This window comes from Hipposideros armiger, unplaced genomic scaffold, assembly GCF_001890085.2.
Source record: "Hipposideros armiger isolate ML-2016 unplaced genomic scaffold, ASM189008v1 scaffold_99, whole genome shotgun sequence".
Taxonomy (NCBI): Eukaryota; Metazoa; Chordata; class Mammalia; order Chiroptera; family Hipposideridae; genus Hipposideros; species Hipposideros armiger.
The window spans coordinates 3,059,381-3,073,876 of record NW_017731449.1 but is presented as its reverse complement, the minus strand read 5'-3'; the positions used below and the strand labels follow the sequence as shown (position 1 = coordinate 3,073,876).

General features: G+C 43.4%; 1 protein-coding gene across 7 annotated transcripts in view; it reads left to right on the top strand.

Annotated features, from left to right (window-relative positions):
- STON2 (stonin 2) overlaps positions 1-13,254 on the top strand; it is a 118,304-nt gene extending 105,050 nt beyond the window's left edge. For 3 of the 7 annotated variants that reach the window (XM_019646258.1, XM_019646256.1, XM_019646257.1), the window contains 3 exons: positions 2,971-4,809; positions 9,742-9,944; positions 11,464-13,254. In XM_019646258.1, coding sequence (XP_019501803.1) covers positions 2,971-4,809; positions 9,742-9,944; positions 11,464-11,547 — 2,126 coding nt within the window. In that variant the 3' untranslated portion in view covers positions 11,548-13,254. The remainder of the gene's footprint in view (positions 1-2,970; positions 4,810-9,741; positions 9,945-11,463) is intronic. The other 4 variants (XM_019646260.1, XM_019646262.1, XM_019646261.1 and 1 more) reach the window with 2 other exon arrangements.
- Positions 13,255-14,496: the final 1,242 nt, after the last annotated feature.

The following is a 14,496-nucleotide window of genomic DNA, read 5'->3' as shown; positions in this document are numbered from 1 at the left end:
TTTTGCCCCTTCTGTTTTGGCTTGCAAGAGGAAGATGAGAAATGCTATTTTGGGGAAAGATTCCCCACGGAAGGGAATCCTTTGACAGTTTTGGCTGAAAGCCGCCTCCAAAGGAAGAGGACTTAGGCTTGTTTTAAACCAGGGAGTGGTGATGAGCCCCAAGGCAAAGAGGATGTCCCTGAGAAGGGAGGTTCAATACCAGACGGGGTGGGAAGACTACATTACAAAACCTCTACAGAGATGCTTCATCAGAAATGGACGCATGGTAAGACACACCCCTTTTCCAGTTCTCTAAGGCAGACCAGTTACTGTTCCAAGGAAGTGATTATACAGTGGGTGCCAAAAAAATGTATACACATTTTAAGAACAGAAAACTATTAAAATCGTAATACACAATATATAGTGATAACAAAAGATGAATACAAGTCATGTTTGACTTATGCAATGACACGGGGTGCTCAAAGTGGGTACTATCAGTGTCCAGACACTTCTGATGACGGCGAACTACTGTTTGAGCAACGTTAACCGAAGTGTCCACTTGTATACATTTTTTTGGCACCCCCAGTATTTTACTCAGCACCACATTGTTCCCTTTAGCCTTCATCATCATCAACAACATCATAATCATCAGCATCAAAATAACAACAATAATAATATAGTGGTAGTGATAAATAAAATATAAATCCTACAAACTTGGGTTGTCTCTGACACTTTTCCCTTTATTTTCCAGAAAATAAGCCACTTAGGCATCTACAAAAGTGGGTTAATGATTAAAATGAAGGATAATGTCATCTTTAATTTTAAAATGCTTTAAAATCCTGTCGTGGTGCTGTACATAAAGAAAATACTTTTTTTCATTGTATTTCTGGGGTTGGTGTGGTTGTGTATGTATGCATGCTCATGTATTTAGCCTACATTTTCAAAACTGATGTTTTTAGTAGAGAGAATTGCTATTTGTTTGAATAAATATACTTGGAAAGATGAATGACAAGCCTGCTGTCCCATCCACGTGAAAGTATATTTGCAATTATGTGTTGCACTGCTGATTTGGTGTAGTTGGATGTAACATTCATGAAAGTTGGCTGAGGCAGTCAGAAAACTCAACCATTTGAGTATCCATTTCTGTTTGACTCCAAATCCTGGCAGTAGAAACAGTGGGTGAAATGGTGTCAGAGATCCCCATACACATTCCTCCAGAGACAGAGAGAGTGGAAGAACTGCCCCAAAGCAAAGTTTCTGTTCTTACACAGTCAATCAACAAACCTTAACTTAGTATCTACTATATGCCAGACACAGATTTGTTTTCTGTGCTCTTCCTTTATCAGAATCCACTCCTCTTTGCTAATGGCCTCATTTCCCACTCCCTTTCCACAACCCCAGCCGATACACAGGGTCTTTGTGCTACTGAGAAGGTTTCAGTCTTTCCCACATGAAAACTCAAGTCCTGTATCTCCTTCCTTGAATGCCCTGCTAGGGTGGAGTATTATTTGTAATAACTTTTATTTTCCCTTAAAGTAAATAAACCCCAAGATAGAAAAGTATCTTAGAGAAAATAGAAGAGATTATATCATGAACATTTTCTCATGTTACTGAATACTTGTCAACGTTTTAATGGCTGGGTATTATTCCATTGTATACCTCAATTTCTTAACATTCACCCAAATCTTGGTTCACAAGTTGGATTTATTTTCTTAAGTCATTGTTTATGAACATTTGTAAGATCATTAATACTTGCCAAACCACTTTCAGAGACTTTGTAGCAACTTACAGTCCCATTAAAAGTCTATTTACTGTTCATATCATAGCACCCTTATCATCATGGAAATCTAAAAACTTTAAATCTTCACTGATTCTTTAATTTGCATTTTTCTATTTACTAGTGAGATTGGACATTTTCACATGCTTATTAGACATTTTGAGTTTCTTTTCCCTAAGTTGTCTGTATATGTCCTTGGCCTGTGTTTCTATTGGAGTTTTTTTTTGGGGGGGGGATGGGAATTGGGGGAGGAAATAGTATTGGGGAATCAGGGAGGGGAACAGACAAGTTACTGTCCTTCGGTTCTTCAGTCTCGTTGTGGAGAACGTCGCTTCACTGGCCCATGTCGGTATTGGGATCATTGCGCTCTTCCTGGCTGAGGCAGATTGGTTGCCGGCCATAGAACGGCTGCTCACAGCAGCTCACGCTGGCTACCGACCATGCACAGTAGCTTACGGCAGCCCACTGCAGACCCACTGTAGCCTACGCCGTCACTGGCAACTCATGGCAGCCCAGCTCCAGGTTGAGCTGTTGTTCACCATCGTAGCTGTAGAGGGTGCAGCGTCACTGGCCCATGTGGGATCCAAACCAGCGGTCCTGCTGCTCAGAGCTCACGCTCCCAAGCCAACTCTTAACCAACGAGCCACACTGCCGACCCTGAATTTTTCTTAATTCACTTGTATGAACTTATTTTATATGAAAGATGTTAACATGTTGTCTTTAATATTTATTGGTCATATTTTGGCAAAAATCTCTCCAGCTACATTATTTGCAAACATATTATTACTTGGAGCAGATAACTTGTTTTATTCAATGAGATCAGCTTTGTATCATTTTATGTATGAAGTGGTTTTCAATGTTTAAAACTTAATACATTCTTTAGAGCAAAGAAAACATCTATTCCACTAACATCTATAAAGTAAAGGGAGAATGTATAAGAGTTAAATTGCAAGGGACCTTAGTCTTACCAATGCTGGTATAGCAATAGACTCGTTTGTATTCTTACTGTAGTTTATATATGGCCCCTCTAGTGTGCTTATTACAGAATAATGAGATCTGTGCCCAAACTAAGCACATGAGACAGGTAATGAGCTGCTTTGGAATTTCCTGGATTTCAGATCAAATCCTAGTCATCCCTCATTCCCTTACCTCAGTTCCCCATACCTCTAGAGGCCCTGAATAGCAGCCCTCATATGTTTTTCTTTTCCTTTTAGACAATTCTTCCTCACTCCAGGAAGATGAAGAGGTAGAAATGGAGGCCATCAGCTGGCAGGCCAGCAGTCCAGCCATGAACGGACACCCTGCCACTCCAGTGACCTCTGCCCGTTTCCCTAGCTGGGTCACTTTTGATGACAATGAAGTCAGCTGCCCTCTGCCACCCATCACCTCTCCCGTGAAGTCAAACACACCACCTATTGCACCTGCGATCCCAGATATACCTTATAACTCAACTGGGTCATTTAAGAAGAGGGAACGTCCCAAGAGCACTTTAGTGAACTTCTCCAAAGTTCAGAAGCTGGACGTTCCCTCCGTAAACCATCCGCCTTCCATAACTGAAGCTCCACCGTGGAGGGCAACCAATCCCTTCCTGAATGAGACCCTACAGGATGTACAACCCTCCCCTATCAACCCTTTCAGCGCTTTCTTCGAGGAGCAGGAGAGGCGCTCCCAAAACAACTCCGTTTCCAGTACCACAGGCAAAAGCCAAAGAGACTCTCTCATCGTCATCTACCAGGACGCCATCAGTTTTGATGACTCAAGCAGAAACCAGTCACACTCTGATGCTGTTGAAAAACTCAAACAACTCCACATTGATGACCCCGATCACTTAGGTAATGCGACACTAACTGATGATGACCCGGTCGCCTGGATTGAGCTGGATGACCACCCGCCCGGTTCAGCACCGTCCCAGCGCAGAGATGGGTGGCCAATGATGCTGAGGATCCCTGAGAAGAAAAACATCATGTCCTCCAGGCACTGGGGACCCATCTACATCAAACTGACGGACGGTGGTTACCTGCAGCTGTATTACGAACAGGGCCTAGAGAAGCCGTTCCGTGAGTTTAAGCTGGAGATCTGCCACGAGATTTCTGAACCCCGACTCCAAAACTATGATGAGAACGGCAGGATCCACAGCTTGCGAATAGACCGTGTCACCTACAAGGAGAAGAAGAAATACCAGCCCAAACCCGCGGTTGCCCACACAGCAGAGAGGGAGCAAGTGATTAAGCTGGGCACCACCGATTACGACGACTTCCGGAGCTTCATTCGTGCAGTTCAGGACCGGCTCATGGATCTGCCGGTGTTGTCGATGGACCTGAGCACGGTTGGCTTGAACTACCTTGAGGAGGAGATTACAGTGGATGTCAGAGATGAGTTCTCTGGCGTTGTGAGCAGAGGAGACAACCAGGTTCTCCAGCACCACGTCTTGACACGGATCCACATCCTGAGTTTCCTCTCTGGGCTTGCAGAGTGCCGCTTGGGCCTCAATGACATCCTCATCAAGGGGAACGAAATCGTTTCCCGGCAAGACATCATGCCGACCACCACCACCAAGTGGATCAAGCTCCATGAGTGCCGTTTTCATGGCTGTGTGGATGAGGATGTATTCAACAGCTCCCGGGTTATTCTGTTCAACCCTCTGGATGCATGCCGCTTTGAGCTAATGCGATTTAGGACAGTGTTTGCCGAGAAGACCTTGCCGTTCACACTCAGGACGGCAGCCAGCATCAATGGGGCAGAGGTGGAGGTGCAGAGCTGGCTCAGGATGTCCACTGGCTTCTCCTCTAACTGTGACCCCCTCACTCAGGTGCCCTGTGAGAATGTGATGGTTCGCTACCCTGTGCCCAGTGAGTGGGTGAAAAACTTCCGCAGGGAAAGTGTCCTGGGGGAAAAGTCTTTGAAAGCCAAAGTGAACCGGGGGGCCAGTTTTGGCTCAACTAGTGTGTCTGGCTCTGAGCCGGTCATGAGAGTAACTCTGGGAACTGCCAAGTATGAACATGCCTTCAACTCCATTGTATGGAGGATAAACCGACTGCCTGATAAAAACTCAGGTAGGTACAGATGTCTCGCCAGTGACAACCACCACACGGTTGCCAGTGAGCTGGGATCAGAGTTCCACATGCAATTATGATTCCCCTCTGAAGTGCTGAGTTTTCTTGTGTGATGGGAATGGTGATTGAGGGGGTGTGGGACCGGAAAAGCAAAAACGTTTGAGCGAAGTAAGTAATAAACATGGATGACCCAGTTCATGCCACCTTTTCACCCCCTTAACTATCACGTTTCTTCCATAAAATTATGTGTCATTCTCCTCAGCTGAGCTGCTAAGTGGCTTTCCAGGATAGCTTATGAATTTGTATTCCGTTCTGACCTACTAAAGTGTGATCTGTGGTGCTAGAAGCTATCCATTTTCAGATCCTAGAAGGCTTCTGAGTTCTGAAGAGACATCTTTTAAACTATGCCCTGGGTGTAGGTAAAATGGCCAGCTCATGGCGAATCATATATATAGAACAGGTGAGGAGCAGTTTTATAATTCCATCCACCCAGGCCTGTCAATCACAACGTCTTGAACTCAGAGTTGGAATTTGGGGATGGGGAAGAGGAGAAATGGCCTCTGATCATACTGAAGTCCTAGCCAGGATATGAAGTTCCAAAACATCTGAAATTCCATCAGACAAAAAGTAAAGGAAGGAATGTTTGATTTAAACTAAGAGAGAAAGCTTAACCAGCCCTAGCTGGCCTGCTCCCAGCTCTCAGGGGTGCTTTTGTGCTTGAGTGAGCCCAGAAGGCAATGACTTTCCTCATAGGTCCAGTGAGACTTAGTGAAATGCCTAAACTAGGGAGTAATCAAACCACCTTTAGTAGCCTTATTTATTATAGTGAGTCTGGGTGAGCCCAATGGCAGGCAATAAGCTCGTGATTGTGTGATCTTTTAAACCACTTCTCTTCTTGTTTAGAATAAACTTGGCTCATCTGTTAACAAAAGTGGATATCCTAGCTGAGCAAAAAGAATAAGGTTTGGCAAAACTCTCGATTGAAATTTCTTTCTGTTATGCAGATATTCTTCTTTCCATTCTTAATATTGAATCCTAGTAGCATGTTCAGAGCCTTCATTTCCTGTTCTGAGTGTGGAGAGGCTGTGTTATCATACTCTAAGTGTAACATGATGTGATGGCAAGAGGCAGCATGATCTGGTCAGCCCTGCAGGCGTTCCAGACAGTGGACACGCACCAGGCACTGTGTCAGACACTGGGTGTAGCGGTGCAAACTGGAGAGACAATTGGACCTCTGTGTCTCAGGCTGGATTTGCCACTCTCTATTTCTAAAATGACAGAATTTTTAAAACAAAGTCTTCCTATCTGTGCTTGCTAATTCATTTCCCCTGAAATAGCCTTGTATTCTCCTGGTGATAGCACCGTGATTCCTACCTTATCCACAAGGCCCATCTGACAGAGGAAAGGAAAAACCCTGAATTCTCCTTTGGCACAGAGCCCTTGGGAAGAGAACGGAGGTGACAGGGAGAAAATTACTATTTGACCTGCTCAACACTTGACATGGGAAAAGATATAGCCTCAGGTTTACATTTATTGGAATTTTTAGCTCCTGAGTATACTAAGCATGGATTCAGATAACTTATTGTAGAACTATTGGATTTTTGAAGCTAGAAGGGGCGTTTGGGGATAACTTACTCTAACCTCTTCATTCTATTATACACATGAGAAAATTAAGGACCAGGAAGTGACACGACTCATCTGAAGTTACACAGCCACATCGTTTTTGCAATACCACAGCTGCCTCTTAGTAGAGGACACCAAATACACACAAACATGAACTATGAGAACAGAGGTTTACCATTGTTGGTGGTACTCACGGTGCCCAGCCCCTGCTCCCCCCACCCAGTGCTCCATCCATGAAACCAGAGAATTGATGATGATCTGTGAGTAGTTATCTCTTTCCTGAGCTCTTCTGTCGTGATCATCAGACAGCCTTCTGAAGGTGCCTTTTACAGATTATTTCTCATAATCCTCACACCTGCATTGTGAAGGAGGCCCAGAACTCTGCACGCCTATTCCCACCTGCGATGGCCCTGCATCCCCAGCCCCCAGCAGGCAGGGCGGTCACACCACAGGCAGGATGGGCCAGCAGGTTTGCACCACTGGCTTGGCTGGCATTTCAAGCCTGCAGCCCCAGCTGTTTTGTCCTACTCCCAGCCACCAAAACACTAACGAGCCGCCATCGGGTTCCAGCAAGGCTCCCACCAGCAGGGCCCAGTCCAGCCGTGTGCATGTCTGGTCCCCATCTCTCTGTGCTCCACCAGGGCCCCACCCATCCTGGTCTCAAGAGTTTTTTTCTTTTTTTTTTTTTTTTTTTAAAGATTTTTTAAATTGGGGAATTGGGGAATGGGAACAGCGCTGGAGAATTGGGGGAGGGGAACAGACAAGTTGCTGTCGTTTTGTTCTTCAGTCTAGTTGTGGAGGACGTTGCTTCACTGGCCCAAGTTGGCACCATCATTGCGCTCTTCCCGGGCAAGGCAGATCAGTGACCGGCTTCTGGACAGCCGCTCACAGCAGCTGCTGGCTGCTCATGCTGGCTGCTGGCTACACACGGTAGCCCATGGCAACCCACTGCAGCAGGGGTTGCAGCCTACGCCGTTGCCGGCGACTCACGGCAACCCAGCTCCAGGTCGAGCTGTTGTTCAGCATCTTAGCTGTAGAGGGCAGTGTCACTGGCCCTCATATGTGGGATCCGAACCGGGGTCCTCTGGCGTCCCAAGCCAGCTCTTAACCAACGTGCTACTCGACTGGCCCTCGAGTTTTTCTTAATCCTAGAAGGCACCAGAACAAAACACCAGTCCTGCTGCTTTCCCAGGTCATCCGCCCCGAAACAAAACATTCTGTCCTGCATAGTTAGCTTTCTTTTATGGAAAATAGAAATCTGAAGTTTAATGTTAAGTTTTCTCAACTTCATCAAGGAAGATGATGTAATGCGTGGGTACATTAGCTCATTACCATAGATTAAACTCCTAACTTTCAAAATTGTACTTCTCTATCTGTCCACCAGCCCTACACATCCATTAGTTAATGCTGGGAATCAAGAAAGAATGTTGCTTTTTCACTATTCCATCAACATGTAAATAAGGGTAATTAGATAAAACTGTTGTTCACGTTCCTATCAAATTAAATTAAGAAACTCCTCTATATACTTTGTAGTGACCCAAATCTATAGCAGTACATTGAGAGGAGTTTAGGACATAATTTGGTATCAGTCAGATCTGAGTTTTATTCCCAGCACTACAATTTAATGGCTGTGTGACCTCAGGCAATTTCCTTAAACCTCTCAGAAATCTCATTTTCCTCATCTATAAAATAGGGTTATTAATACTCAGCTCATTAAGAATGAAATTAGACAATGCTCTTAAGTGTTTAGAAGTCTCTGGCCAGTAATAAATGCTCAATATATAATAGCTAGATAATTATATCTGTGGTACACGATTTTTAGAAAATTGAATGGATTCATTTTCAAATAATGTAATTTTTACTATTAATATTATATGTATCTTATTTAAATTCCTTTTCTAAAACCAGTGCAAAATTTTCAATTAATTTCCCAAACTATTACGCTTTGGAACCATTGAAATACCTCACATTTGTGAAACAGAGCAAAACAAATACTTCATTCTGTAATGTTTTCCTTGGAGAGAGGGTGTGTATGGCCTCATTCTCTGAGATTAAAAAGTCCTGCCCAGACCAATAAAGGAAATTGGAATTGTTTATTTGGGAAAACTCAGATAACTAAAGGCTGCTTCGGTTACATAATGAAATCAAAGCCATGTAATATTGTTTCTCCATAGCGAGTTGCCATATGGGGGTTCTTACAGCTGACTTTCTCTACAGACCTTGTCACTCTGCAAACCTGGTCTTAAGGCCTGGGAACTCAGACAAAGTGGTTAAAACAATTTAGAGTCAGACTGCTGGGTTCAGTTCTTAGCTCTGCCCCTTTCGAGTATAATGTAATGCTATGACCTCAAGAGATTGTTATGAAGAGGCAGTGAGAAAATCTGTATGAAGCATTTAGCACAGTAGCTGGTGCAGTGTGCTCAACAGATGGCTCCTACCTCAGATGAAGGACGACCACAGTGCTTCAACAGTGATCGTCCCAGAAATAAGCTCTAGCTCTTTTTCCTCAAAGATCTCAGAACTCTCAAATGAAAATCAAACCTGAAGTTTGCCATTCAAGTACAGTAGAAAGAGCTGTAGATTTATAAATTAAAGAACAAGAAGGGGCCATGCTTGGCATTGTCCAGGCCACCCTTTTCTAGCACCCTCCAGCTCCCCCACTTTACAGATGAGGGATTGAGGCCTGGAGAGCGTAAAGGACTTGGGTGTGGGATCTCTGCCACTTAGCAGGAGAGCTGAGAGGCAGGCCCAGGTATCCTGACTGTTCGTCTGTGTGCTCTCCAGTATACCCTATGCTTCCCGAATAAAACTGTGCTGTTTAGAAGGGCCTTGTCATTGACACATGCCATCACCCATAGCAACATGCCAAACACGTTTTTTAAAATATGAAATGCTATTAAGAAAATTCAATTCCTTTTTCAAAGGAAATCGATGATTTTGCTCCAGGTGGCTGTCACTTAGGTTTCAGTAGGTGCTAAGTGTTGGTCTCTTTTGTTCCTTTCTGTCAATCTATAGCCCCTATTTCTCAGTATTTATGCTGTGTTCCCATATCACTCAGACTGGAGCTGACAGAATAGCCTGTTTCTCAGGCCATGGGTTTGATTGCTAGAATACCAGGCCACTATAATCAGATAGTGTTACATCAAAGGGTCTCAGGCATGTATGGTGTGATTTCTGCTAAGGCAAGTCCTCTGCTCAGTGCTGGACCCCCTGAAAGACTTCCGAGCCTTGTTTGTTATTGAGGTGGCTCATCTTCCACTTCCTCCCCCAAAGAACCTGATCTCTAGATTCTTCATCTTTGTTTCATAGCTTCTGGTCACCCACACTGTTTCTTCTGCCACCTTGAACTTGGCTCTGACCGGGAAGTGCCTTCCAGATTTACCAGTCACGTGAACGTTGAGTTCAGCATGCCCACAACTTCTGCCTCCAAAGCTGCTGTAAGATCCATCTCCGTGGAAGACAAGACTGACGTCAGGAAGTGGGTCAATTATTCTGCACACTACAGCTACAAGGTAGCCTGTGGAGGCCTGGCTAACTTTTCCAAATCCATTGGTTCACCCCTGTACCCTCTCCCTTCTCATTCCGTTTAGCAGTGCCTGCCCTGGGTGCACGGTGTTCTCTTACCACCTTGGAGGAGGTTCACCATTGTACATAGCCTTGGATGAGTCTGCTCTGATTTAAATGAATACTCTCTCTAATGGGCAAGAGAAAGGTTGCAGGGAAACAAAAGAAAGCTGATGAAAGAGGAGAATATAATGTGTTTCAATCATCATGAACAGCAACAAAAAAAAAGAGTAATGGGGTGAAAGGATTATTACTACTCATTCATAATATAATCTATGTTGCAGAGTAATGAACTTGGAAGTGGAGGGGAGTGTCAGGAACGTGCTGCAGGAGCTGATGGAGTGGACCTGAGTACAGTTAGGACACCGATGACCTGGTCCCTGGGCTGTAACTGGACAAAACTCAAAAGCCAAACCAGCTTTCATAATAATAATGGGATCAGGGCTGTGCAAGGAGGAAACCAGATTGGAGTGTTCTGACATGAATAGTGATTATATCCTGAGGAGTTAGAAATTCAAAAGGAGATGAAATGCCAAAGATGGAAAATGGAGGTTATTGAAGAAGGATTTTGCGAAGTAGTTTAATAATTTTCTATTCATAATACTAGCCTTAGATTTATATGGTGATTTATTGTCCTTTAATTGCTTCCTTAGGTGTGTGATCTACCAAAAAGAACAAATCCTCCATCTTGTGGCCAAAAAAATAATAACACTTTCCTCAGATATGACCCCGATCGACTCTTCTGTTTTGACTCCCTTGTCATAAACATCCAAAGGGGTGTTGTGGGGAGCAGCTTTAATTATGACACTCCCTATCTAGAAGGGTTCCCTGCCTGACATATCAAAGGCTTCAGTTGAAGTGTGTCACTTTCAAGGCAAGATAAATTGATTAATCCTTTTATAATTACAGCTACAGTATTCTGCAGAAGATATAGGTAGAACTGTAACCACGGTAATACTTTTCAGTTTGGGGACTTTTTAAAGAGCGAATGGAATGGAGAGTGTCAACAACCAATGGCAAAGGAATTCATTCATTTGATAAACCTTGTGATTGCCTGCTGTATGCCTACATTATTGGGCTACCGTAGTGAATAGGGCTGGCCCCTGTCCTGTGGAGCCTGTGGTATAGTGTGCCAGGTACAGTGGGAATATGGATGGGAGGGAGGGGCATCTAATTCAACCTAACGAGTCAAGAGTAGCTTCATAGAAGAGGTAACTTTTGAGCTGCTGTGCAAGGCAAATAATAAGAACTTTCCAGGAGAGCTGTGAGGGAGAAGGAATTCGAGACCAAGCAAAGAGAATGAGCAAAGAAAAATCATACTCTATGTAGGGCCAGTGGCTCCAGGGTGGCTAAAGCCCAAACATTGACAAAGAACCTACACCTACTGAGCTATTCTCTTGGTTTATTGATTTCTTGAGATGCTTTTCTCTTCTTTCTGATATTTCTCTCCAACTTTTACCTTGGCAGGTGGAGATTGAGCAGAAAAAGAGTTTGAAGCCAGACTTTGAAGGAGATGAAATGGAGAATCCCAAGGAGTGTGGGGTCCAGTGATGAGGCCCCACCGCAGGGGCCCTGATCCGAGTTCCGATAGGATGTCTTCCTGAGGAGCTGAAGTTCACGTCAGTACCTGCCATGACTACTCCACATTGGGCAGAGTGTATTGGGCCTTCCTGTTTGTGGTCATCTATACCGCAACAGGAAACCCTGAGGTGGTCGCCTTGGAGAGGCTCTGATCATGCCTGAAGCACCTGGCTCACCTGACTTTTGGAGCTTGTTAATTAAGCTTCCTTCTCCCCTCTCTGCTTAGCTCACAGCACTTGGGTGTGGTTTGTTGTGATTCTGAGAGTCAGGAAAAGAGCCTCCCACATTGGTGTCGGCATGGTTCCCTTCTGATGTTCTTCTGTCACTTACATGAGTTTCTGGAAAACACGGTCTTGAGAAGTTAATTAATGAAGAATCCATCTCTGTCAATCCCTTTAGAAAAGGTTCAGAAAAGGTACAAAACAAATTTCTTCTCTGGGTCTACTAGTCCTTTCATAGGTGTTGCCATTCTTTAAATATTAACACTATGCAGGAGAAGTTGTTGAGGCATTTTCCTCTTGGTTCTAGACTGTTTTGATTGAAACACTTTTTCTTACTCTCTGAGGTTTCAGTCACAGGGTTCACCACTCTGAGTCACAATAGACAATAGAAAAAAGGCACGATAGGATACTTTTTAATTCTATGATGAGCCCCATATACTGCAAAGGGTGGCTATTGAAGGGAAAGCAAAAGTGATCTTATTTTTCTTCATTTTGGGGAAAAGAGACATTAGTGGTAAGATTATACTCAATTTAGGAGAGAGCTTCAATCTCAGTGAATTCCCGAATTCACACTGAAAAATATAGGCCATTTCTGATTCCTAAAACAAATGGATATATATATATATATATATATATATATAGACACAAATCCATAATGTGTATATATATATATATATATATATATATATGGAATGCCTCAGGCATCTGTCAGGGGCATTTGAGAGCTATTCTTATACCTCATAGCCGATTGACAGTGCGTGTCTCTTTAACTCAAACTTTATAGGAAGTGTATGCTGAAAAGATGATTTAAAGCTGTTTCAAAGCTAAGCTTATATGAGCTTTCCCCCAAAATTCAGAGTTTAATAATCACAGTATTGTAATCGAGCTATAAGGCAGAAGACTCTAGAGTAGAGATGTGGGAAAGCATGTTTTTCTGACGTTGGGAATGTTAACTCCTGATTCCAAGAGTCTGGGACACGCAGTCTTCTTTTCCTTCTTCCCTCCCTGCTTACGTTCTAGACCTCTACTGCTTATTTGTACTTTGGTGTTTTCTTACCAGACGAGGAACTACATCAGCCATCCCAAAGGGGACACCTGCTCAGTAATTTAGAGGCAGCTTCTATCTGGCTTTCCATTTCTCCATGAAAAATAGAATAGGGGGACAGAAAGCACACTTAGTAGATTTGTAGATGACACAGAAATATCAAGTCTATTGACTGGCATATTCAGGATTAGGGTATTCGATGAATATTCACTGAATTCTAACTATGTACTAACACTAGGATATAGAAATCATTACAGTTTTTTGAAATGCCTAAGCCTAAGACTGAAACTAAAAGGATGAAATTGAATAGGCATTAATGAGAAACAATGTTCTGAATGTTTTTTTTTTTAATGCAACCCTCTAAGTATAGAGTGGTATATGTATGTGTGTATTTGTGGATGTGTGTGTTTATGTGTGTGTGTGTGTGTGTGTGTGTGTGTGTGTGTGTGTGTGTGTGTGTGTGGGAAGGGTGGTGGAAAGTCCTAGTTTCACAGCAGTTCATGTAGAAATATTTTCTTAGGGACATAGAAGTTCAATTTTGAATCAGGAGTATATCGTGGCTATTCACAAAGGTAATACATTCAACCTGTGGTATTAGAAGTCCGGGGAGCCCTACATGTTGCATTGGTAAGTCCACATCTGGATGGAGGGTTGGGTTCAATTCTGGGTACCACGTTTGAAGAGAGACATTAATAAATTGACTGTGTCCAGAAGCAGGTGGCCAGAGTTGCAAAGGGTCTAATTAAATAAGGAACAGGGGAATAGATCCCGCACAGAAGGTATAGCTAGAAAGGAGTGCAGAAAAGGAGAGAATGATATGATAGCTGCATTGAACTTTCTGTTGAGCTATAAAAAGGGAGAGGAACTAGACTTATTCTGTATAGCTTCAAAGGGCAAACATAGGAACAAAGGGGACTTTTATACATGACAGATGTTTGCCTCAATATAAGAAAAAGTTTTCTAATAAGAGTTATTTTAAAGAGGGATGAACTCAAGAGGTAAAATTTCCTGTTGCTGACAATGCCCAAACAAAGGTTAAAATAACCACCTATTCCAGATGCTGTAAAAAGGACTCTTACAATGGATTTGGGCTGATGACTGCCAAGATCCCTTCAACATATAGGTTTAGTCTCAGTAGTACTAGTACTCTCTAACTGTAGTTGTTTTTTTCTTTGATAAGTGGTTTTTCATGCTCTTTGAAATACAGTGAGGTCCCCCAAAGATCTTTGTCAAGTGAGGACTCCAAGGCATAGCCCTTCCCCTGCTGTACTAAAGGCATATGAGACTCCTCATTGAAACATCGAGATGAGTTGATGAGTTGACAAGGTGAAGGTCATTCTGGTACCTTTCTTACTGAAGGTTAGCATCTGGACACCCTCTCAAGATCTCTGCCTCACCTGCTAGCATCATGTGTACTGCTTCTTGGAGACCCTCCTACACACCCGCTCTGCTGGGCCCCAGCCTGGCCCCCGCTGGCCCCCTACCCATCTCCCACCCCTGCACCTGGCCTTGGTTAACTCTCATTGTCTTCATGCTTTCACCTGGACCTGTTTTAAAAAACAAACAAAAAACCCCAAGGGTTTGGAATACCCCTTTTGTGCTGACTATACATTCAGCAAGCAAATTATTATTAATCTTGAAAAACTTACCACC